At 39.1% G+C, this 27909-nt stretch overlaps 1 protein-coding gene across 2 annotated transcripts; it reads left to right on the plus strand.

The window, feature by feature from the left end:
* The first annotated feature begins 3971 nt into the window (after positions 1-3971).
* Positions 3972-27900, plus strand: LOC138322179 (uncharacterized). Of its 2 annotated transcripts, none has more exons than XM_069266230.1 (11): positions 3972-4204; positions 6100-6298; positions 7265-7404; positions 8144-9349; positions 9632-9982; positions 10567-10717; positions 20606-20727; positions 22624-22758; positions 24732-24834; positions 25056-25090; positions 25242-27900. In XM_069266230.1, exons 1-11 carry the CDS (start codon positions 4090-4092, stop codon positions 27518-27520), a joined length of 4836 nt encoding a protein of 1611 aa, XP_069122331.1. In that variant the 5' UTR covers positions 3972-4089; the 3' UTR covers positions 27521-27900. The 2 variants fall into 2 exon arrangements, with proteins under 2 accessions (XP_069122331.1, XP_069122335.1); XM_069266234.1 differs by having other exon boundaries at positions 10576-10717; positions 25242-27893.
* Positions 27901-27909: the final 9 nt, after the last annotated feature.

Raw genomic sequence — 27909 nt, forward strand, 5'->3', positions numbered from 1 at the left:
TCAAACAAGGAAAAACTAATTGTAGAATCTATGTAAAAGCAGTACATATATAAATGAGGTAAATTGTCACCATTCTCTGGGATATTAAAATTGTTCTAAAATTTTCCTGAATCATTTTTGTCTTGGAGATATGTCCGTTTCTAACTAGGGATAATTAAGTATTGGAATTCTGCTGAGAAAATCTAGCGTTTAGTCTAATAAATGAGTATACTAACAAGAGACAATTGGCCCATCAAAACACTGAAATGAAAATCATATACATCAACCGGAACATTTTATCAACTCAATATTTAAAAAAAAAATAACAATAGATAATCCACATTTCACTGTTTTGTATCATGCTGTGTTAATGTATACATGCTACATAATTATATATACAAATACTTGCTATGGAAGGCTGTTGGTAGGAAGTTACAACAGGAGCTGGAGCAATCACGTTTTAAGTAGTATATAAACGAAACAAGTTCAAAGTACATTTGCCTTGACTCTGCCTTGAAACGAGAGAAAGACAAGCACGCAATTGCTCATCCTCGATACTCCAGGTGTTCCGATCACTTACGATTTCTACACCCCAGGACTATTTCATCGTAAAACTGGAGGCAACAGAACAGGTAATTTAGTCCTTTAATTTGATGTACATCAAAAGAGCCGTATAACGGTACACTGGTTGGCTATGTGGCTAAGAAGTTGGGCGTCGCTCTCTCTGAAGTCTTCAAAGGAAATCTTTACTGGTCTGTAATTGGTCGAATGTGGTCCGCTGAGCTGCTTTCAATTTCACTATGAGATAGTCAAGGGGTGTAGAGATCGTTAGTGATCGGAACCCCTGGAGTATCGAGGGTGGAAATCGCTGCGCTATGTACAGTATTAGGTTGTGTCACATTTGTATATATTTTTTTCGTTGGAATTTCTTGAAATTGTCACAAATTTTGATAACTATTTTCCATTCGTATGCAGCAAAACAAAACTTTGTTATCCCATTAATGAAAAAAAAATAATAATAGTATATCCTAAGAAATCAGCTTTGAAATATGCAAATATTTTTTCTTTTCTATTTATAGCGGGATGTTAAGGAAGATTTATAGAGAAACAAATTTATGTCAATGGATTGAAAGTGTGTTAAGATATATGAAAGATAGTAGACTTCTATTAATTAATAAATGATGTGACCAAATAACTTTTCGCACAGTCTAATGTGAAAATGGCGCTGTTTTCACGGGACCGTTTCACGACAATTGATATTACTTTACCTTATATTAAATTATGTCGTATATGCCAGCAGGACCACTTGGTCCTCTACAGGCAGCCCGTTGATATTTAATGATACATTTCCGTTACCCACTACTCCTGGTCATCAGTCCATATTCATCAGTAAATAAATATTTCATCGGATGGTCTGTCCGGAATTTATTCAACCGATTTTCGAGCTGGATATGATGTTTAGATAACAAGTTTCTATCTACCGCTACTCCAATGTCGTTCTCGCTTTCTACATTATCCAGCTTTATTCTACCCCAATCATATGATTTCATAGTAAGATATAACATATTTTCCCTTTACTACGGACTGTTAATACTTTACACTTAAATGGATTGGAACTTCAATAACCAGTTTCACTCCATCTGGATAGATTTTCTAGGTCTTCCTTTAGAATGGTAGTGTCCTACTCGCTTTTTTAATTCCCTAAATATTTTAGTGTCATCCACAAATAGAAATACATTTGAATTAACACAATCTGGTAAATCATAAATAAAACAAATAGGACTGGTCCAAGAACTTAACCTTGTGGAATTCCATTGGTTACGTTGTGAAGGGCTAAAGGAGTGTTATTTACTTGAACCCTTTGCTTCCGATCCTTTAGAAAATTTTCTATCCATAAACAAAGATGTTTATTCATAACATAACTCTCCAACTTCTTCACTAACCTTTTGTGAGACACTTTATCAAAGGGCTTCATAAAAACCAAATTTGGCCAGAAACATCCATGGGGAAGATGAACAGTTTGTATAAATTGTGGCTCTTTTTGTGTGTGTGTGGGGGGGGGGGGGGGGGGGTATTAGTTTAATGTCCTATTAACTGCTAGAGTCATGTATAAGGACGTGCCAGGTTTGTTGGTGGAGGAAAGCTGGAGTACCCGGAGAAAAAACACCGACCAGCGGTCAATACCTAGCAACTGCCCCACATGGGATTTGAACCCGAATCCCAGAGGTGAAGGGCTTGTGGAAATGTGTCGGGACATCTTAACCACTCGGCCACCGCGACCCTCCTGACCCCTGGGGAGATCGAAATGATATCCTTTAACTTGCTACTTGTCATAGAGTTCTGCAAGGAATGTAACCAAATTTGGCCAGAAACATTCTTTGGGGAAGGGGAACAGAGTTTGTATAAATTTTGGCTCTGACCCCCGGGGAACAGGAGGGGCGGAGCCAAATAGGGGAAACAGAGGTACACCCTTTAAATCGCTAATATATAGGACTTCATAGATTTCTGCATGCTTTGGAATATAACCTTTAGTCGGGAATATCCTCGTTGGAAGGGGGACAGAATTTGTGTAAATTTTGGCTCTGAACCCCTGAAGCAGAAAGAGTGGGGCCCAATGGGGAAATTCGAGGTGAATTTCCTTCAGAAAAGAAACAATGATCCTGTACATTTGTATTCAGACCATTACTTGGCATTACAAACCAGGTGAGCGATACAGGCCATATGAGCCTCTAGTTGAACAAAACTGTGAACTTAGCTATTTCCCAATGGCTTGGATAGTTCCTAGCTATTTTCCAATGACTTGAATAGGTACTATTCATGTCTGGAGTGACTTTTTAAAAATAATCAATAATGATTTATCAATCACTGCTCTCAAAGAACCTCTGGATGTGTTTGGTCCGGCCCTGGTGACTTTGCAGTATTTAAATCCCCCAAAAGTTTCTTCGCTTCTTCCTCAGAATCCTGTGTAATCTCCTTAAATGTCTCCTGTGGATCATGTTTTATTTCAATACCTGGAAAAGGGCTCGAATCCTCTTTTGAAATATCTTGCTAACACTTCTGACTTATCTTCGTCGTTATTAGTAATAAAAGTTCCATATTCATTTTCCTTGTGAAGTTCAGATATTCCACATTTCGTCTTCCTTTTCTGATTAATATATTAAGAAAAATACTATTAATTTTCGCAGACTTAGCCAACTTTTCTCTCTTTCTTTTTCCTTTCATTCTTCATAAGCTTTGTTACTTAATTACCATCTTTGCAGTTTTCTATGTATTTCTCTTTGCTTCTATTTTCCATATATAAAATTACACGGGCTCCATTATCATTTTTATTTTCCTAATATTTATAGTTTTTCACGCAAATTAATCTAAAAAAGCGACTATTCCCGCAACAATGAAATCGCCGCACGTGTTGTACTATCATTATACACTGATAATAATAATACTAGAAAGCATGGTTATTGAGTCCATTTCAGTTCAAACTGCAAATATTTTCCTTTAGATTCTAGTTGGCTGATGGCTGGAATAACTGCTATACTCTTGCTGTATAACAATATTGTCACTAGATCCAACAGGGTCCAAATACTCAACTGATACCACATTATTGCTGTCGTTAACTATAAATCAGCTCTACGTCCAAACCTGTATGTGTTTCAATACATTGGGGAGATTTCATTGTAACATAGGCCTATTTGTACAAAACAAATGTTTTTATTTCTGACGCACTGTCATCGGTCCACTGGTTCGACTTTTTACAATCGCAAGAATCAATATGGCATACTGGTAATCTACAACTCGATATTAATTAATAAGATACTTGTATGCATGCATACATTGTACATATCTTTGCACTAATTGTATTTTTTTAACAAGTCTGCTATTCAAAACTTTCTTCAGCAACATTGCATCAAACGCGGGAAATATGAGGACGTCATTTAATGTTTATGACGTCGTCTCAAAAAATGATGACGTCATAAACGTTTTAAACATTTTTTAGGAAAATGGCGACCCCCACAGAATCAGATAGTAGATTTGTTGGTGCTCCGAAGTCAAAACGACGAGATTACACACTGTGGTAACGTCTCTAACTGTTGTTCCGTATGGCGTTGCGTGATGGTTCGAATATGTATATCACTGCTTTTGGCTCTTTGCCTTACAATAACACATTCGTCTGCAAATACCAATAGCAGCAATAATCAAACAAGCCGGATATCACACGGGAAATCTTGTAAGTAACGTTGGTGAAAGGTGGGGAAAATTTATGGATATCGACTTATTAATGTTGTAGCTTCAGACAACACATTACCAATATCAGTGAGTGGGCGTTTCTCTTAATTTCATGTAATTTCATCTTTTTATTTACTTCATAGACTATATAGATTCTATATATATTTCTATGGTAGAAATCAATTTCTCTTAAATATGCCAATATGATATTTATGACGTCGTAATAAGAAAGGGCGTCGAAATCACGGTCAAATTATGTTAGAAACCAAGGAAGCATGAAAAAAAGTATTTACGTTTGGCTCTGAATCCTCGATATTCCAGTCGAGAACGGTTAGAATGCAACTTTGTGTTTTACTGGATTAGCATTTCATACTGTTGTGTTTTCGAAGTGAAAAAAAATGAAATGAATTAGTCCTTATCATGAATATCGGAAACTCCATTCAACCGCAAGGAAACATTTCAGGAATCCATAATTCAATTGGAATCGAAGAATAAGCAGAAACTGGTGTAATTCAAAATAATAAACTATCGATCACCAGTATCTAGTGACGAGTCATACTGTATATACAGTATAGTGGTAGAATGTCCGGCATAAAACCAAGGCTGTTTTGGAATCATCAAGAAATACATATTTTGTTTTTCCTCCGTACTGTGGCTTATAAACGCTTAGTCGCTTATCTAGTCAAGATGAAACAAAATTCATCTTATAATATAACCCTCCTATACTCTGGCCCGCGAATTTAAGACCCAAACTTACGATTGTAACAGGAGAGGAGAAAATGTAACGGCTAGACCAAAATTCGAACCCGGGACTTCCGAATACCCTGTAGTTCGTCGCTGAGCTATCTGGGCCGTTTTCGTATACAAATATGACATATAAATTCGGAACAACCAGTTCGACCGTTTGTTAAAGTTATTATTTCTTGTATAAATCCTGACGGACCTACAGTTTTTTAAACGGCAATGTGAGGGCTTTGTCAAGGCTCTTCAGAATACAAAAAATCACCGATTAGGCTTTTATTTGAGGAATAATATTTATTTTTTTGTTGTTTACTGGTGTGTAAACTGCATTTTTTTGTACAGATATTTTAAATAACGCGCGTCAGCGCGTCATGTTGAAATATCTGTACAAAAAACGCTGTTTACAAACCAGTAAACAACAAAAAATTAAAAACATTCCTTATATTTACGTTTCGACCGACCATTTCATTCAAATTTAGTGTTCCGGTGAAATAAACCTTCGTTTTTTCAACGTTATACGATTGATGGAACAGCTGAGTAATTGATGGAATCACGAAACAGCTGGCTCCTTTTTGGCGGGAAAAATGTGTCAAGCTCCGGGAATAGATAGAATATATATTTCCACTATAACTTTATCATTTTTAATCCATTTATTTCATATGTTTTCATTTTTTTAATATTAACACAATGCTTTCCATTGCATTCAAACTGATGTTGATATCGAACCTTTGTTATGGCATATATTTTGGCCTAACCGGATGCGCATTCACATAAGGGCGGAAGTCAGTGTGTCGGTTTGTGTTCTTGCGCAGCAGCCCTCTGCGTTTACGCAAGTGTAAACGATTGCCCTGGTAGTAAGGTTATATAGGAAATTGAAAACGGAAATGTAAATATTCATAAATGAACAACTAGGTTCAACCAGGCAAATCGTATACAAGTCCTCCACATAAATAATATAGCATGACATCTCATCATTTTCTGAAGAGGCGCTAAGGTTAAAACGTGACTTCTTTGTTTTTTTAGGATAAAGTTACCTAGTTATTTGAGAAAACGACATGTACATTATAAATCCTGCTCACACGAAAACATCGATTCTATCTAGCGAAGACTACAGTTTCGTATTTCGTTAGGGACTTTTTGTTGTTTATCTTTAAGGTAGTATCCAGGTCGGATGTTACAACGCCACGGTAACCAAACCACCATGTGGAAAAGGGACAATTACATATTCATCAGACTTGATTTATACTGTCGAGTTTAAGGTGATCGGGTGTGATGAAAGCGGACTAGATGGCGCCCCTGTGTCTTGGCGGGAAATCAATGCAGCTTCAGCCGACATTGAAATCTCATCATGCAGGTATTATTAGTTATATTCCCAGAGAAAGTACATATGCTTCTCCCATGGCCAGTGGCCTCTGCCTTATTCAAGTCCGTGCTGGGCATCGAAACCCATCCGACCAAGTGAAATGCTAGTGACTTATTAGTTAAAGTCTGTTAGCGATATACCGCAAAATACTGGGTCTTGGAGGCGAAACCGAGTCAGATGTACATGTACAATGTACGTGTTAAGTTTTCCTATCGGCTAGATCAATGACAAACTACGCGCATATATCCCGACGAAGGCCCTTTGGAATAATAACTACAAAATACACTCATGTAATTACCTTGTTGGATGACTCAAGTCAAGTCAAGTAATCTTTATTTAGAGACGGTAAAAAGCTTTTCACAACCGACTATAGTAACAAGTTTAAAATTAACGGTTAATACCTAATCATTAAATAAATGAAATAAGCGGTTATGGGCTATTTCTAAATTATTCATAGATAAATTCACGCTGATCTCTCTTTGCTTTTACATGTATTTGATCGCCATCAGCGTTAAATTTTACTTTCATTTGCGCGAAAGCCACCATCTTGTACTGCAGACGTTACTGGCACAGAGAACGATATCTCTTATCGTCCAAACTTATAAAGAGATTTTTCTAATCTAATACAAATGCATCACGTGGCCTCATTTTAAAGAATAGGAATACAAGATTCAAACATGTGTCAGGATAAATAACATAACTATGACGAAGTATTAATATTTAAAATTATTCAGAGAAGAACTTTACCCTTAATATGTAGGCTATATATGTACGATATTCGGTATAAAGACATCCTTCCCAACGCCAATTAACTTGAGCCAAAATGCAAAGTTAACCTGTCGAATCAACAATCACTATAGATATATCCCAACCCTTCATAAGTTAATAGACAGGTTTATTTACCATGTTCTTTGCAATTCCGAATTATTAGACTTTTATTTTTCTCCTTCAAACCAGAAACCAGTACCAATGCATGATACCCAGAGCAATTATACAAAAGCGAATCGGAACCACGCTGGTATTAGAGATATGGACTTCTATTGCGCCCCTCCGTAAACTAGTCGGACTAGGAGTGGCTTTGAAGATTAATCCTCCCGGTAAGTTACTTATTATAAACTTAAAACCTCTACACCTTTTGTATTTATTTCACTTCCTTTGAATAAGTGAAGTTATTGAATGATTTGCCAGGATTTTGTAATGGAGGAAATCTGGAAAATTTGTTGAAGGCCACTACAAACTCAGTGATCCGATTGAATGTACTCATTTGGATGTCAATCATACAATAGTTCGACCACTGGTATGAATAGCTCAACTAGTGTCTTTTTAGATGCTATACTCAATACCCTAATGTGACCCTACCAGTAGTGAAGGAACTGTAGTCGTGATTTGGGAAATAAAAGTATTGTTTGCATCTCATGAAACACATTATTTCCACACATTCGTCAGCAGGTACAGACATTCGGAAATCTGGATGTACAGTAGAATATATTCACGCAATCACAACTTCAGTTCCGTCACGACTACTGGTTGGGTCCCAGTACCGAACGAGTGTTAACACTTTTAGGTTCTGTGGTACATAGATTATAGGTCCAACATCAGTCGATAGCCGTAAGCAATAGATCAGTCAATATATTTGGCTTTTTCCAAAGAAATTTGATACACAGTAATTTCTGTAATTTAACTGAAAAACTTACCCACATTAACAATAGGAAATTACTAGAAAATTCCATAAAACAGTTAAAAAATTACTAACCAACGGAATGATTGAGTACATGTTAGACTTACCATTGTCTATGATTTGTTTGAGTGATACTATATGCCACGTCTATGTTACAGTTGGGTATGTAGTCTCAACAAAGACACACCAGGACCACTCCACCAAAAAGAATGAATCAACTGCAAAGATCAAAGGCTTATGGGAAAAAACTAAATCTGTCAGGAAGCATTTCAATAAAAAGTCAATTCGTCGTCTTCCACAACCAAAGACGTTTGAAGACATGATGCTTGAATATTTGGCAAGTAAAACCAAGTCACCACGAACAGACCAAAAATATTATCGTCCAATACCAAGAAGAGACAGATATAGAGTTGGATGGCGTACTAAAATAAAACATCAAAAGCCAGGCGGATTAAAAAGTAAAATATTCGGTTCCAGAAGGCACATATTTAAGGAAAAAGAAAACACAAGAGAGAATATCGTCGGAGCTGATAGTAAATATTCAGTGTCTGGGAGCATTGAGAGAGTGAATGTTTCAAATGCAACAGTTACAACGCAAACCATGACTATGAATAAGACAAAAAGCAACGCAAGTAGCAATAATAAAACACTTGAAGTGCATAATAATTCAAATCTAAATATCAAAACTAACGTAAACAAAACAATTAGTAACACACACCTTAACGTGACCACGAAAGTGAAGCCCGTGAATCTAAATATAACAGTTATTAAAAATGGAACATGGACGAAAAGTGGCAAGCCGAGGTTGAATGTTCATAGAAAAATGGAGTTAAGAATAAAAAGCAACATTTCGGATGCCAACGCCGCACTTGATTCGATACTCATCGCGACGTCCGAAACCGGAAGAAATTCAGTAACTAAAAAATATCACGGTCATAGCAGTGTTTCAAGTAAACCTGGCAAACACAAGGATAATACAATAGACCGAATGTCGTACAAGTGTGTGAAGTTCCTTTGTGGACAGAAAGGACGAAGATGGCGCTGTCCAAAGATTCTGGTGCTGCAGTGTCTCCATCTGTCGTCAGGGGAGAGGAGACAACTCATGCTGGGGGAAATCAAAGGCGAGATGCAACAACTGATCAATATGTTTAATGTCTCAAAGTCAGATCTGAAAGAGATTGAAAAGTCGGCAAAAGCCTCAGCTCATCTACTTATGAAACAGTCCGGCAACGCGGACAACTTATCTAAGAAAATTGGAGTTGCGACTGCTGAAATACTTCGAAAACTTTACAACGCATCCTTTTTAGCGTCCAGAACAGCGTTACGTGAAAGGTTTGGGTTATCAGGCACAACCTCGGCAGGAGGTAATTAAAAAATTGATTAATATTAAATTGCGATTTTAGTTGCCTCTTAATTTCATGATGTGAAGATACATAATGTTGTGTTGTGACCGTCAATACTGAACATATTTTACACCTTACTTCGTATACCTCAAAGAAGATAATGTATAGATGGTCATTTCAGGTTTATCGTAATCTGTTTTAACAATGCATTGTAAAACAACCTGCCGACTAATAAAAAGTTTAGCTAGGTTTATAATATGGAGCATTTTCCATTACTTGCTATTCTTGGTTTGTGTGCTTCAGATTTAGGAGAATGGAATAACTGGAGCAGTTGTTCGGTATCATGTGGATCAGGTATCACTATAAGGTCACGTGGTTGTCCACAAAATTCAGTTGGCTGCAAGACCAAGCCCAAGCACCAGAGAAGAAAATGCATGGAGACTGCCTGTCCTAAAGCGACTATACGTAAGCCTCCCCCTTGGTCCAGCTGGTCAGCATGTTCAGTGACTTGTGGTCTAGGCAAGGAGACTAGAACCAGAGATTGTGATGTGAGCACTGGACAAGGAACTAAACAAGTCCTTCAGTCTGATAGCAACAGATGCAAGGGACCAGTCTCGATGACCAGACATTGCATCATGTCTTCGTGTAATGCAGGTAAAATAATGACCAGCATTTCGAGAAAGTTGCCTTATGTTAACCACTGTAAACGAGTATTTAATGATTTAATGTCTTTCAAGTGACACATCTGAAGGTATTACAGTTACCTAAACGCACTGTTAATGAATAGTTTCGCGAGGGATAAAATTACGGAACTTCCAAGGCTATGAAACGAAATTCGAAATGTTATTCTGTCTTTATATATTACAGAGTTACCTCTCTTGCCGGTAGGTATCCAACAGTGACGTCATTATTTTTTGAGTAAAACGTCGTTTTTGACTTAAAAGTATGACGTCATGCTTGCAAACAGCTTGCAAACAGATTATGTCACTATCCGCAAAGGTAGATAACTCTTTAATATGTTAAAACGGGAAATTTAGAGGTATTTTTTCACAGAATTCCTGAATAGGAAATAAACATTGTTATTTTAATGCTTATGAATAACTTTGTAATGGACGTAGGTGTATTTCACCAGCATAACTCTGTTTAACCTCTGTTCTATCAGATCAGGGTTATGTTGTTATATCGCTATGTAAACAGCTATGACAGCGATATATCTATTATTTCGCTTTCATTTTGAGCTATTTTAGATTCAAACCTCTGGAAGAAAGTGGTACTTTTGGGCTATGACACAGTATTGAACTGCGAATCAACGCCGTCTTTATCGTCAACGAATATTTACTGGATAACACCACAGGGTAAACGGGTGTCACGAACCACACAGCTACAAAGGTAAAATGGAGCAAGGGTCGTACAGGATATAAACTGTAAGGTTATGTCACGAACTACACAGCTACAAAGGTAAACAGAGCAAGGGTCGTACAGGGTATAAACTGTAAGGTTATGTCACGAACTACACAGCTACAAAGGTAAACAGAGCAAGGGTCGTACAGGGTATAAACTGTAAGGTTATATCACGAACCACACAGCTACAAAGGTAAATGGAGCGAGGGCCGTACATGGTTTAAACTGTAAGGTTGTATCACGAACCACACAGCTACAAAGGTAAATGGAGCGAGGGTTATACAGGGTATAAACTGTAAGGTTATGTCACGAACCACACAGCTACAAAGGTAAATGGAGCAAGCGCCATACAGGGTATAAACTGTAAGGTTATGTCACGAACCACACAGCTACAAAGGTAAATGGAGCAAGGGTCGCACAGGGTATAAACTGTAAGGTTGTGTCACGAACCACTCAGCTACAAAGGTAAATGGAGCAAGGGTCGTACAGGGTATAAACTGTAAGGTTATGTCACGAACCACACAGCTACAAAGGTAAATGGAGCGAGGGTTATACAGGGTATTAACTGTAAGGTTATGCCACGAACCACACAGCTACAAAGGTAAACAGAGCAAGGGTCGTACAGGGTATAAACTGTAAAGTTGTGTCACGAACCACACAGCTACAAAGGTAAATGGAGCAAGGGTCGCACAGGGTATAAACTGTAAGGTTATGTCACGAACCACACAGCTACAAAGGTAAACAGAGCAAGGGCCGTACAGGGTATAAACTGTAAGGTTATATCACGAACCACACAGCAACAAAGGTAAATGGAGCAAGGGTCGCACAGGGTATAAACTGTAAGGTTGTGTCACGAACCACTCAGCTACAAAGGTAAATGGAGCAAGGGTCGTACAGGGTATAAACTGTAAGGTTATGTCACGAACCACACAGCTACAAAGGTAAATGGAGCGAGGGTTATACAGGGTATAAACTGTAAGGTTATGTCACGAACCACACAGCTACAAAGGTAAATGGAGCAAGGGTCGTACAGGGTATAAACTGTAAGGTTATATCACGAACCACACAGCTACAAAGGTAAACAGAGCAAGGGCCATACAGGGTATAAACTGTAAGGTTATATCACGAACCACACAGCAACAAAGGTAAATGGAGCAAGGGCCGTACAGGGTATAAACTGTAAGGTTATGTCACGAACCACACAGCTACAAAGGTAAATGGAGCGAGGGTTATACAGGATATAAACTGTAAGGTTATGTCACGAACCACACAGCTACAAAGGTAAACAGAGCAAGGGTCGTACAGGGTATAAACTGTAAGGTTATGTCACGAACCACACAGCTACAAAGGTAAACAGAGCAAGGGCCGTACAGGGTATAAACTGTAAGGTTATGTCACGAACCACACAGCTACAAAGGTAAATGGAGCGAGGGTTATACAGGGTATAAACTGTAAGGTTATGTCACGAACCACACAGCTACAATGGTAGATGGAGCAAGGGTCGTATAGGGTATAAACTGTAAGGTTATGTCACGAACCACACAGCTACAAAGGTAAACAGAGCAAGGGCCGTACAGGTTATAAACTGTAAGGTTATGTCACGAACCACACAGCTACAAAGGTAAATGGAGCGAGGGTTATACAGGGTATAAACTGTAAGGTTATGTCACGAACCACACAGCTACAAAGGTAAATGGAGAAAGCGCCGTACAGGGTATAAACTGTAAAGTTGTGTCACGAACCACACAGCTACAAAGGTAAATGGAGCAAGGGTCGTACAGGGTATAAACTGTAAGGTTGTGTCACGAACCACACAGCTACAAAGGTAAATGGAGCGATGGTCGTACAGGGTATAAACTGTAAGGTTATGTCACGAACCACACAGCTACAAAGGTAAACAGAGCAAGGGTCGTACAGGGTATAAACTGTAAGGTTATATCACGAACCACACAGCTACAAAGGTAAATTGAGCAAGGGTCGTACAGGGTATAAACTGTAAGTTTATGTCACGAACCACACAGCTACAAAGGTAAAATGGAGCAAGGGCCGTACAGGGTATAAGCTGTAAGGTTGTGTCACGAACCACACAGCTACAAAGGTAAATGGAGCGAGGGTTATACAGGGTATAAACTGTAAGGTTATGTCACTAACCACACAGCTACAAAGGTAAATGGGGCGATGGTCGTACAGGGTATAAACTGTAAGGTTATGTCACGAACCACTCAGCTACAAAGGTAAATGGAGCAAGGGTCGCACAGGGTATAAACTGTAAGGTTGTGTCACGAACCACTCAGCTACAAAGGTAAATGGAGCAAGGGTCGTACAGGGTATAAACTGTAAGGTTATGTCACGAACCACACAGCTACAAAGGTAAATGGAGCGAGGGTTATACAGGGTATTAACTGTAAGGTTATGTCACGAACCACACAGCTACAAAGGTAAATGGAGCAAGGGTCGTACAGGGTATAAACTGTAAGGTTATATCACGAACCACACAGCTACAAAGGTAAACAGAGCAAGGGCCATACAGGGTATAAACTGTAAGGTTATATCACGAACCACACAGCAACAAAGGTAAATGGAGCAAGGGCCGTACAGGGTATAAACTGTAAGGTTATGTCACGAACCACACAGCTACAAAGGTAAACAGAGCAAGGGTCGTACAGGGTATAAACTGTAAGGTTATGTCACGAACCACACAGCAACAAAGGTAAATGGAGCAAGGGCAGTACAAGGTATAAACTGTAAGGTTATGTCACGAACCACACAGCAACAAAGGTAAATGGAGCGAGGGTTATACAGGGTATTAACTGTAAGGTTATGTCACGAACCACACAGCTACAAAGGTAAATGGAGCAAGGGTCGTACAGGGTATAAACTGTAAGGTTATATCACGAACCACACAGCTACAAAGGTAAACAGAGCAAGGGCCATACAGGGTATAAACTGTAAGGTTATGTCACGAACCACACAGCTACAAAGGTAAATGGAGCGAGGGTTATACAGGGTATAAACTGTAAGGTTATGTCACGAACCACACAGCTACAAAGGTAAACAGAGCAAGGGTCGTACAGGGTATAAACTGTAAGGTTATGTCACGAACCACACAGCAACAAAGGTAAATGGAGCAAGGGCAGTACAAGGTATAAACTGTAAGGTTATGTCACGAACCACTCAGCTACAAAGGTAAATGGAGCGAGGGTTATACAGGATATAAACTGTAAGGTTATGTCACGAACCACACAGCTACAAAGGTAAACAGAGCAAGGGTCGTACAGGGTATAAACTGTAAGGTTATGTCACGAACCACACAGCTACAAAGGTAAACAGAGCAAGGGCCGTACAGGGTATAAACTGTAAGGTTATGTCACGAACCACAAAGCTACAAAGGTAAATGGAGCGAGGGTTATACAGGGTATAAACTGTAAGGTTATGTCACGAACCACACAGCTACAATGGTAGATGGAGCAAGGGTTATACAGGGTATTAACTGTAAGGTTATGTCACGAACCACACAGCTACAAAGGTAAAATGGAGCAAGGGCCGTACAGGGTAAAAGCTGTAAGGTTGTGTCACTAACCACACAGCTACAAAGGTAAATGGGGCGATGGTCGTACAGGGTATAAACTGTAAGGTTATGTCACGAACCACTCAGCTACAAAGGTAAATGGAGCAAGGGTCGCACAGGGTATAAACTGTAAGGTTGTGTCACGAACCACTCAGCTACAAAGGTAAATGGAGGCAAGGGTCGTACAGGGTATAAACTGTAAGGTTATGTCACGAACCACACAGCTACAAAGGTAAATGGAGCGAGGGTTATACAGGGTATAAACTGTAAGGTTATGTCACGAACCACACAGCTACAAAGGTAAATGGAGCAAGGGTCGTACAGGGTATAAACTGTAAGGTTATATCACGAACCACACAGCTACAAAGGTAAACAGAGCAAGGGCCATACAGGGTATAAACTGTAAGGTTATATCACGAACCACACAGCAACAAAGATAAATGGAGCAAGGGCCGTACAGGGTATAAACTGTAAGGTTATGTCACGAACCACACAGCTACAAAGGTAAATGGAGCGAGGGTTATACAGGATATAAACTGTAAGGTTATGTCACGAACCACACAGCTACAAAGGTAAACAGAGCAAGGGTCGTACAGGGTATAAACTGTAAGGTTATATCACGAACCACACAGCTACAAAGGTAAATTGAGCAAGGGTCGTACAGGGTATAAACTGTAAGTTTATGTCACGAACCACACAGCTACAAAGGTAAAATGGAGCAAGGGCCGTACAGGGTATAAGCTGTAAGGTTGTGTCACGAACCACACAGCTACAAAGGTAAATGGAGCGAGGGTTATACAGGGTAGAAACTGTAAGGTTATGTCACTAACCACACAGCTACAAAGGTAAATGGGGCGATGGTCGTACAGGGTATAAACTGTAAGGTTATGTCACGAACCACTCAGCTACAAAGGTAAATGGAGCAAGGGTCGCACAGGGTATAAACTGTAAGGTTGTGTCACGAACCACTCAGCTACAAAGGTAAATGGAGCAAGGGTCGTACAGGGTATAAACTGTAAGGTTATGTCACGAACCACACAGCTACAAAGGTAAATGGAGCGAGGGTTATACAGGGTATTAACTGTAAGGTTATGTCACGAACCACACAGCTACAAAGGTAAATGGAGCAAGGGTCGTACAGGGTATAAACTGTAAGGTTATATCACGAACCACACAGCTACAAAGGTAAACAGAGCAAGGGCCATACAGGGTATAAACTGTAAGGTTATATCACGAACCACACAGCAACAAAGGTAAATGGAGCAAGGGCCGTACAGGGTATAAACTGTAAGGTTATGTCACGAACCACACAGCTACAAAGGTAAACAGAGCAAGGGTCGTACAGGGTATAAACTGTAAGGTTATGTCACGAACCACACAGCAACAAAGGTAAATGGAGCAAGGGCAGTACAAGGTATAAACTGTAAGGTTATGTCACGAACCACACAGCAACAAAGGTAAATGGAGCGAGGGTTATACAGGGTATTAACTGTAAGGTTATGTCACGAACCACACAGCTACAAAGGTAAATGGAGCAAGGGTCGTACAGGGTATAAACTGTAAGGTTATATCACGAACCACACAGCTACAAAGGTAAACAGAGCAAGGGCCATACAGGGTATAAACTGTAAGGTTATGTCACGAACCACACAGCTACAAAGGTAAATGGAGCGAGGGTTATACAGGGTATAAACTGTAAGGTTATGTCACGAACCACACAGCTACAAAGGTAAACAGAGCAAGGGTCGTACAGGGTATAAACTGTAAGGTTATGTCACGAACCACACAGCAACAAAGGTAAATGGAGCAAGGGCAGTACAAGGTATAAACTGTAAGGTTATGTCACGAACCACTCAGCTACAAAGGTAAATGGAGCGAGGGTTATACAGGATATAAACTGTAAGGTTATGTCACGAACCACACAGCTACAAAGGTAAACAGAGCAAGGGTCGTACAGGGTATAAACTGTAAGGTTATGTCACGAACCACACAGCTACAAAGGTAAACAGAGCAAGGGCCGTACAGGGTATAAACTGTAAGGTTATGTCACGAACCACAAAGCTACAAAGGTAAATGGAGCGAGGGTTATACAGGGTATAAACTGTAAGGTTATGTCACGAACCACACAGCTACAATGGTAGATGGAGCAAGGGTTATACAGGGTATTAACTGTAAGGTTATGTCACGAACCACACAGCTACAAAGGTAAAATGGAGCAAGGGCCGTACAGGGTAAAAGCTGTAAGGTTGTGTCACTAACCACACAGCTACAAAGGTAAATGGGGCGATGGTCGTACAGGGTATAAACTGTAAGGTTATGTCACGAACCACTCAGCTACAAAGGTAAATGGAGCAAGGGTCGCACAGGGTATAAACTGTAAGGTTGTGTCACGAACCACTCAGCTACAAAGGTAAATGGAGCAAGGGTCGTACAGGGTATAAACTGTAAGGTTATGTCACGAACCACACAGCTACAAAGGTAAATGGAGCGAGGGTTATACAGGGTATTAACTGTAAGGTTATGTCACGAACCACACAGCTACAAAGGTAAATGGAGCAAGGGTCGTACAGGGTATAAACTGTAAGGTTATATCACGAACCACACAGCTACAAAGGTAAACAGAGCAAGGGCCATACAGGGTATAAACTGTAAGGTTATATCACGAACCACACAGCAACAAAGATAAATGGAGCAAGGGCCGTACAGGGTATAAACTGTAAGGTTATGTCACGAACCACACAGCTACAAAGGTAAATGGAGCGAGGGTTATACAGGATATAAACTGTAAGGTTATGTCACGAACCACACAGCTACAAAGGTAAACAGAGCAAGGGTCGTACAGGGTATAAACTGTAAGGTTATGTCACGAACCACACAGCAACAAAGGTAAATGGAGCAAGGGCAGTACAAGGTATAAACTGTAAGGTTATGTCACGAACCACACAGCTACAAAGGTAAATGGAGCGAGGGTTATACAGGATATAAACTGTAAGGTTATGTCACGAACCACACAGCTACAAAGGTAAACAGAGCAAGGGTCGTACAGGGTATAAACTGTAAGGTTATGTCACGAACCACACAGCTACAAAGGTAAACAGAGCAAGGGCCGTACAGGGTATAAACTGTAAGGTTATGTCACGAACCACACAGCTACAAAGGTAAATGGAGCGAGGGTTATACAGGGTATAAACTGTAAGGTTATGTCACGAACCACACAGCTACAATGGTAGATGGAGCAAGGGTTATACAGGGTATTAACTGTAAGGTTATGTCACGAACCAAACAGCTACAAAGGTAAAATGGAGCAAGGGCCGTACAGGGTAAAAGCTGTAAGGTTGTGTCACGAACCACACAGCTACAAAGGTAAATGGAGCGAGGGTTATACAGGGTATAAACTGTAAGGTTATGTCACTAACCACACAGCTACAAAGGTAAATGGGGCGATGGTCGTACAGGGTATAAACTGTAAGGTTATGTCACGAACCACTCAGCTACAAAGGTAAATGGAGCAAGGGTCGCACAGGGTATAAACTGTAAGGTTGTGTCACGAACCACTCAGCTACAAAGGTAAATGGAGCAAGGGTCGTACAGGGTATAAACTGTAAGGTTATGTCACGAACCACACAGCTACAAAGGTAAATGGAGCGAGGGTTATACAGGGTATTAACTGTAAGGTTATGTCACGAACCACACAGCTACAAAGGTAAACAGAGCAAGGGTCGTACAGGGTATAAACTGTAAGGTTATATCACGAACCACACAGCAACAAAGGTAAATGGAGCAAGGGCAGTACAAGGTATAAACTGTAAGGTTATGTCACGAACCACACAGCTACAAAGGTAAATGGAGCGAGGGTTATACAGGATATAAACTGTAAGGTTATGTCACGAACCACACAGCTACAAAGGTAAACAGAGCAAGGGTCGTACAGGGTATAAACTGTAAGGTTATGTCACGAACCACACAGCTACAAGGGTAGATGGAGCAAGGGTCGTATAGGGTATAAACTGTAAGGTTATGTCACGAACCACACAGCTACAAAGGTAAACAGAGCAAGGGCCGTACAGGTTATAAACTGTAAGGTTATGTCACGAACCACACAGCTACAAAGGTAAATGGAGCGAGGGTTATACAGGGTATAAACTGTAAGGTTATGTCACGAACCACACAGCTACAAAGGTAAATGGAGAAAGCGCCGTACAGGGTATAAACTGTAAAGTTGTGTCACGAACCACACAGCTACAAAGGTAAATGGAGCAAGGGTCGTACAGGGTATAAACTGTAAGGTTGTGTCACGAACCACACAGCTACAAAGGTAAATGGAGCGAGGGCCGTACAGGGTATAAACTGTAAGGTTATGTCACGAACCACACAGCTACAAAGGTAAACAGAGCAAGGGTCGTACAGGGTATAAACTGTAAGGTGATATCACGAACCACACAGCTACAAAGGTAAATTGAGCAAGGGTCGTACAGGGTATAAACTGTAAGTTTATGTCACGAACCACACAGCTACAAAGGTAAAATGGAGCAAGGGCCGTACAGGGTATAAGCTGTAAGGTTGTGTCACGAACCACACAGCTACAAAGGTAAATGGAGCAAGGGTCGCACAGGGTATAAACTGTAAGGTTGTGTCACGAACCACTCAGCTACAAAGGTAAATGGAGCAAGGGTCGTACAGGGTATAAACTGTAAGGTTATGTCACGAACCACACAGCTACAAAGGTAAATGGAGCGAGGGTTATACAGGGTATTGACTGTAAGGTTATGTCACGAACCACACAGCTACAAAGGTAAACAGAGCAAGGGTCGTACAGGGTATAAACTGTAAGGTTATATCACGAACCACACAGCAACAAAGGTAAATGGAGCAAGGGCCGTACAGGGTATAAACTGTAAGGTTATGTCACGAACCACACAGCTACAAAGGTAAATGGAGCGAGGGTTATACAGAATATAAACTGTAAGGTTATGTCACGAACCACACAGCTACAAAGGTAAACAGAGCAAGGGTCGTACAGGGTATAAACTGTAAGGTTATGTCACGAACCACACAGCTACAAGGGTAAACAGAGCAAGGGTCGTACAGGGTAGAAACTGTAAGGTTATGTCACGAACCACACAGCTACAAAGGTAAATGGAGCGAGGGTTATACAGGGTATAAACTGTAAGGTTATGTCACGAACCACACAGCTACAAAGGTAAATGGAGAAAGCGCCGTACAGGGTATAAACTGTAAAGTTGTGTCACGAACCACACAGCTACAAAGGTAAATGGAGCAAGGGTCGTACAGGGTATAAACTGTAAGGTTGTGTCACGAACCACACAGCTACAAAGGTAAATGGAGCGAGGGCCGTACAGGGTATAAACTGTAAGGTTATGTCACGAACCACACAGCTACAAAGGTAAACAGAGCAAGGGTCGTACAGGGTATAAACTGTAAGGTTATATCACGAACCACACAGCTACAAAGGTAAATTGAGCAAGGGTCGTACAGGGTATAAACTGTAAGTTTATGTCACGAACCACACAGCTACAAAGGTAAAATGGAGCAAGGGCCGTACAGGGTATAAGCTGTAAGGTTGTGTCACGAACCACACAGCTACAAAGGTAAATGGAGCGAGGGTTATACAGGGTATAAACTGTAAGGTTATGTCACTAACCACACAGCTACAAAGGTAAATGGGGCGATGGTCGTACAGGGTATAAACTGTAAGGTTATGTCACGAACCACATAGCTACAAAGGTAAATGGAGCATGGGTCGTACAGGGTATAAACTGTAAGGTTATGTCACGAACCACACAGCTACAAAGGTAAAATGGAGCAAGGGTCGTACAGGGTATAAACTGTAAGGTTATGTCACGAACTACACAGCTACAAAGGTAAACAGAGCAAGGGTCGTACAGGGTATAAACTGTAAGGTTATGTCACGAACCACACAGCTACAAAGGTAAATGGGGCGATGGTCGTACAGGGTATAAACTGTAAGGTTATGTCACGAACTACACAGCTACAAAGGTAAACAGAGCAAGGGCCGTACAGGGTATAAACTGTAAGGTTATGTCACGAACCACACAGCTACAAAGGTAAATGGGGCGATGGTCGTACAGGGTATAAACTGTAAGGTTAAACTGTTACTGAGACAATACTAAACATCATATGGGGCATATGTTGTCATTGTATACTTTAGCGAATAATCAGGATAAACTTTTCAAACATTAGATTTGACCGTGTTGTTATTCAGATCCATAGCCAGAAGTATAACCTTCACATACAAGAAATGATATGATGTTAAAATCTAACTTCAGACTGTACATGGTGGGGAATACTCTGGTCATACACGGGAGTCAGAAGACAGACGAAGGAATCTACCATTGTATTATCAACAAGCCTGGCTCGAGTGGTTCTATCACCACAGATACTAGGATAGGTAACAACATAGCACCTGTAATTCATAATCATACATATTTGGGCATTACCTGAGCTCTTTCCCACACTTGAGAGTAATTGATTCCCCGTTTTTACATACCAAATGCAGCTTTTCTGCATTCTACATTAATTTTCATGTTTACTAAACTGTTGACAGTTATTATACACTTGTTCACTGTTTTCTTTCTTAATTTGTTAAAATTACATGCGGTTTATGGAAATGCTTTGAACAAGAAAATTGCTTTTTAAATTATGTATTCCTGAACTTCATAGCAGGGGTTGGAACTAGTCTTGGTATGCAAGGTGTAAGCTGGTGTGCGAAGCAAATATGGCGTCTAAAGTTCTACTTCAAGAACCAGTTTTGAGGAGAATCCTCAATGGCTAGTACCGGAACATTACAGATGCTACCAGCAGGTTATGTCACATTGTTCAGAAACACCGATGACTAGGAGACAATGTGACAGTAATGCTTCAAGACAGCAGAACATACGGACAAATACAAAATAGTCCTACACAACAGTTAAGATAGCGCCCCATAGCCACCCTTTCAAACTAGAAACATGAGAACAACATTACTGAATGCTAACACATATACTTATACCATAAAGAAGAAAACATCCTTAGAATATACTAAAACCCAGAATCCACAAATAGGGAAACCCATTGAGATATCTTGCAAACCGTACTGGCTCCATTGTATCAATGGTTACAGGTTATTAGCAGACATTCTTGGACAGCTTGTAGCTAAATCATGTGAAAAATTCTAAGCATCGATCAGAGGCTGTGTCTTCCATTATGATTCAGGAAGATGGATTTATTTCAAACGATGTTGTGTTTCTTTTTGCCAACACATACTAATCAACGATTCCACCATGATCGTTCAGAACCGCCCATAATAAGAAAAACATAGCAGAAGAATACAAACATCGATAATCAGGACATCATTGCATTGTTTGTGCTCACCAAAACATATTTTTACTTTCTAGTAAACAGTTACCAGCAACGCTTCAGCACTGCCATGGAAAGTCCAGTTTCATCTAGTATTGCAAATATAAAAAATTGAAACACGTGGAACAAGAAACAATAGCCACAGCACTCATAGAATCAAGCCAAGCATGTGGGAACATCATTTTGATAACATACGGAAAATAATCAAAAAGGGTCGTAAGAGCAGCTGATTTTCCACAGAATCACCATCAATGCCAGTGATGATATCAAAATCACTTGCGAGGAAGAAACCAATGGCCTTTTTCTAGACACCTTTTCAGTAAAAAGAGAAGACGGTATCATTAAGTTTTTAGTATGTAGGAAAAAGACCCCGGGGGTTGTAATAATACACCAACCCAATGGTCTATCACACTAGTTTTTATAACGTCGGTTCTTCAAATGTTACTATGGTATTGAAACGCATAATATATCACAGCAAGTTGGGACCACGATAATTGCGTACACCAAAAGTAACACATAATCGATCCTAAAAATACAGATATTTCTTACAACAGAAACATTGCAAATATTAACTTACAAGTTATTTTACATGATTCTATCTATCAAAAGTCTGCTAGAACGAATTGAAATATCACTTTAAGCAAAAAAAAAATCGTACTGAACAGAAATGCTGATTTTTGCCTGCCTATGAATCGCTTGGTTTTCATAACTAACTAGTGTAAGTAAACAACTGTATTTTTAGAAATTACAGTAATTCTGTAACTGAAAAGTAATACTTATAAGAGTTAAACGGAGCATTTGACGACGCCGTATTTGCTTCGGATACCAAGACATGTTTGGTCCTCTGCATAAGTATCGTTTTACTGATAATGCTATTGATGATAGTGTATTGTACATTATGTATATTTTTAGTTTAGCCGTAACTTATGCATTATCTTGTGTTTTTTAGAGGTGCTGAATTGTGCATCCGCCCCTTGTGAGAATGGTGGGACATGCAAAGAAGGACTACATAAGTTTAATAATCAGCTAAGAAAAGTCACGTGTTTATGCACAGCTGGATATGGAGGAGACCACTGCCAAGACCGTACGTGTTCGAAATGACAATACGTGTTCAATGTGAAGCATGATATTACTTAGCGATATAAACTATGAAGTTACTGTCTTTTGAGTAATCTAATGAACATTGACGTAGTAACATGGTGAAATCTACACAATCTAATATCATATGTGTGTCATTTTATTGTTTAGATCTTTCACGTCTTACTCTCAAGCTTTTGTGGATATTCAAATACGGTGCCAATGATATATAAACGGTACTATAAAGATCAAGAGACCATGAATTATTTCCTAAAGCTATCTTGCGATATTATTTCATAGTGATAATCTAATTGGTGTATTGATAAATCAGTAAAAAAAATAGATTCCCTGCACACGTTCCGAAATATATATATTTGTTCTGACATATAGACAAAATAGCCCAACTATGTCAAACGTTTATCTTAAAATTTGGTTATTATTGTGTTCTTATGAGTGTGATGAACATCCAGCTAGTTTTTGGAGGTCCTAGATTCGAACCACAATCTGACCGTTCATTTTTCCACTCCGACTACAGTTATGTTTTAGTAATTTCAAATGAACAGTTTATGGGTAACTATGCTAACAATAAGGTCATTTTCGTTATTTATTGTTTGTCGTATTGACCATCGACTACTGCGCGGTAATAAGAGAGCGCATGCAGAAATAAGAGGACCCTATGCTTGAGAATTATTATTTATCTATTCAAAAGTGTACTGATGGTAAGCTAATGTCTAACTTGTGGAAATCTGCAAAATTATCGGTTTTACAGTTTCAGTTAAAATAATTAACGCATCCAGTTCAAAGAGACGATTTGATTCATTACCAGTAATGAGATCTGGTTTACCCTGCCCAACAATATAAAGTTGATAATATGGTATATGGAATTCGCCATCACTTTCTTAGAGGGGAAGCCGTTTGTCATTTAGCTAGGCTTTTATGTTTTAGAAACAAATTTCGGATCTCGACCACCGGCATCGTTGGGTTTCTCTCAGATAAAATATGCTTGATAATGTTTGATTCAAAATGTTACAATACTCGGTAACCCAGGTGATAAATATACACTATTGTTAATTCATCCAGTAAATCATATATTTCTAAGACTAGATGACCAAGAATGAAATGTTGTAAAAGCTATAAATCTGCATGTCTTGACTGCATTGAACAATTATATGGTACTCAGTTTTAGAAGTCGAACAGAAATGAAATAAAATTATCAGAAATTTGAACCCTTGATGGTGATGTGTTATAAATCACTTTAAATGACGATAAAGACGTTAGTAGGAGGGAGGATTTAACTGCATAAATAGTCTATAACGCTAAACTCGCATGTCTTTTTATGACAAATGATTTCAGAAAAATCCAAACGAACAAATTTAAAATGCGGTTTCGCAAAAGATGTTTCAGCTGCAACATTTATCCTTTTAGAAGAACGTGTTCAACATGTGTTCAAAATTTCAAATTAATTACACAAAATGCATGGCATTTTTGTTTCCGGGGATCTGTGTTTCTGTTTACTTATCTTTCTTTTTGGATCTCAAAGTTTTGACATGGATGTGATAGAATGTACTTCTTAATGATAGAAAATATAGAATACTGTCTGAGATGATACAATGTCAGGTATTTGATTAATTTGACTAATTTTCATTATGTATTAAGTATAAATAACTAGAGCATGAATGATAAGTTTCTGGTTTGATTATGATCGATGTATGCGAGAACTGTGGTGTTCTTAGTCTTGACCTCGGGTTTATAGAATCATGCACCCATTCACATACAGAATGTATAAACGAAAACAAATTGTTTACTACAAAATGTATCAGAAATAAAAATACTATCTTCATTGAAGTAATAACATTAATTAACATTATGTTGATAATACAAAACTTACAGATGAAGCGTGTAAGATAATGTATTTATGAATCGATGAATTTTTTTAGAACATTACATCAGAAACTGTGTCTGATTTCGGTTTTGTTTTAGATATCACTCACAGTCACTTCCGCCTGTACCTCTTCATCTCTCTCCTAATTGGTCTACTGGTCTCCAGTCTGCTCGGTTTCCTTGTCTACATCTGTGCTTTCAGGTAGGTTGGTAATACACATAATAAAACGATTTCCTTATTTTAACATCGTTTTCGATATAATAATACGATGATAATCTGTTAAGTGTACAGTATAGGATTATTTGTCACACTGTTATAATCATAGATAGACTTTTTATGTAACTCTGGTATTGCTACAGCATGGATACGATACAATTCAACAATAGCTTACTATTTGATACTTTTGCGTTGTGTTTTTTCAGGAAAATTAACAAAGACAATGGGAAGAAGACAACAGGTATGTTTTACGCTGTTTATTTTGATGGTTTTTACTATTGAATAATCATCCAGTAACTGAATACTTTTCAATCATTTTATTATATGAAAAGTAATGTAAATACATTATATGTACATACATGCTTTTCAACAAATTGTACCGTTTGTTTCAGATTTAGAGAAGAAAACTGACAAAGGACCTGGAACCTTGAAAGCTATAATAGATGAACACAATGTTTCAGTAAACCTTGATAGTAGTATTGTCCACAGTGATGATTCCTGGATAGAGATTACAGAGAAAGATTATGAGGACTTTGAGGCACAAAAAACTTCAAAGACAAGGCGAAAGCTTGGTCCAGTAAGTCAGAGCCTTCCTACTCTGAATGGACTGTCCCGTAAATACTCGAAATTACATCCTTTGGCAGACAGAAAAACCCGATCAAATACCGAAACTAGCAGGAGAAAGGACAATAATGACTCGGATGTTGGTTCACTGGAACATTCAGATCAGCCCCGAGGTTATGCCTACGAGGTCCCTACATCTCCTAATACCAAAACTAAGATTTTACTGATACAAAAAGATCGGATGTCAAAAAGTTCTCCTAATCTTAGAACCAAAAAGTCGGTGTCATTTCAATCTCGAGAAACGAATAATAAGGTAAAGAACGCTGTATCTCATTTTCCGTTAATGCCAAGTCCAGGAGGTCAAGTACCGCCGGAGACAAGTTCTCCGGGTAAATTTTCATCCGCCAGTACATCAGCTAAAATGTCGACAGCTACTTCTTTACATCAAGGGACGTCTGCTAGACGTTTAGTACATATGTCAACATCTAGTCCATCACGCCAAGTTTCGACAACTAGATCTGGAAAGCAGATGACAGCAATGGGTCCAGTACATCAACAATCACCATCCATTCCATCAGATCACCATTCGAGTGGCAGACAAATAAATCAAATTTCGACCGATGGCCCGGTATCGGGGCATCTTCTTACAGGACAGATACCCACAGTAGAAGAAGATTATGTGAATATCAGTGGATCACAACCAAAGGAAAATGAGTTGGTAATTGTTACTTCCGACTCCATTGTCGGGCTACACAGTGATACAACTGAAGCTAAGCTAAATGACGATGTACAATTTGTCCATAATCGAACATCTACACGTGGACAAAGTACTAGCTCAAAATTAGCGGACAGTGTGAACTACTCTGGAGCTGATATGGACTATACGCCTGTTTACTACACACACAAACCTTCTCCATCAGCGCAACATGACATGTATGTGGAAACATGTCAGTTTGTTCATAAAAATACCTTTACTCCCGAACAACAAGATACAAACTTTGACTATGAACAACTGTATATCAATCTAGCAGAGGAACCAGAGACATATCCTGATTACGAGACCCCCAATAGCAGATACCAACAATTAGCTACAAACAGACTCGAAACATTGTCACCCAAGGTTAAACACGACAGTTCTCCTAATTCCACCAATTTAGAAAATGAGATGCCTATATCAGAGGATGTATCGTTATTCCACGAGACAAATTCAAGTAATCATAGTTATAGAGAGGACGATCCAATGTACAAAACAGACCAAATCACAAGCAACTCTAATCAACAACATGTATCAACCTCGATAGAGGATGCCAGAAGTAGTGAGTTTTCGGAAATACAAGCGCCCAGAACCACAAGTGTGCCGGAACAATCGACGGCATTTGAATCGGATGAAGAGTGTTACGAGAGTGATCAGAGTAGCACACTATGCCCAATGCCTGATTTAAACGGGAGTGGAATCCTAAATGACGAGTCTTGGGACGCGACATTAAAAGGTTACTCGTTCGATAAGATAGACGAATCAGCAGACCTGGTTGAAAATCTAGTGAGGAGCTTTGAAAGTGACAGAAATAAGTCTTATGATTTTGCAACAAAAACTGAATCTGTCTCGAAGTTGCCAGGTGATACAAAAGTAATAACACCAATGTTTGATGTGTCTCTTGGAGACCTTCTCAATGATGTCAGCAACGTTGATAAGCTTGGATACGTTTCTGATGAAAAAGAAAAAGAGCAAAATTCGATTATATCTTCGGGTTCTTCCAGTGGCGAACGCATAGCAAAAGCAAGTGATCACACTTGCAATGACAATGAACAAACAGAAATCGGCCAGTCTTCGAAAACATCAAATAGCAAAGAAATAGACATTTCCGGTGGAGAGAAGCCCATAAGCGCTGCCAAAACATCTAAACTTTCACCGTCTTCGCCAAGAACGCGCATGTGCAGAGGGCATTATGAAATGGTGTATGGTCCAGTCAGCTATCCGAGTCCAATATGTCAACTGGATACCGAATCTGAATGTGACACCACAGATATGACTGAAGACGACAAACTCCCGCAGATTTACCCGATAGAACACCATTATGCTTCTAAATCACAGAATGATTTCCATTGAGAAAACGTTAGGATGACATACATGATTCTATATTTAATTCCAAAGTAAAGAATAAAATATGATAATTAAATTCCCTTTTTTCTTTATAAAATAAACTAGAACTTAAGTTAATAAAGTTAAAATACATTTTAGACTCAAGCAATAAAAAAAATAAAAGTTTGTGGCATTGCTCATGATTTTCGTGCAATCCCTATATTGTGGCCCATTCGTTTGGTTGCAGTTTTATTTTGATACATAAATTGAAAATAATTGGTCAAATCAAAATTTAAAACTTTATCTGTCAAACACTGATATACTGTTTGTTGAACGCCTTTTTAATAGGTTTGCATGGTAATCCAACATAAGTCTTCAATCTTAAGTCGAATCTCTTCGATACTATTAAAAATTTG

The sequence above is a fragment of the Argopecten irradians genome, chromosome 1, assembly GCF_041381155.1.
Source record: "Argopecten irradians isolate NY chromosome 1, Ai_NY, whole genome shotgun sequence".
Lineage (NCBI taxonomy): Eukaryota > Metazoa > Mollusca > Bivalvia > Pectinida > Pectinidae > Argopecten > Argopecten irradians.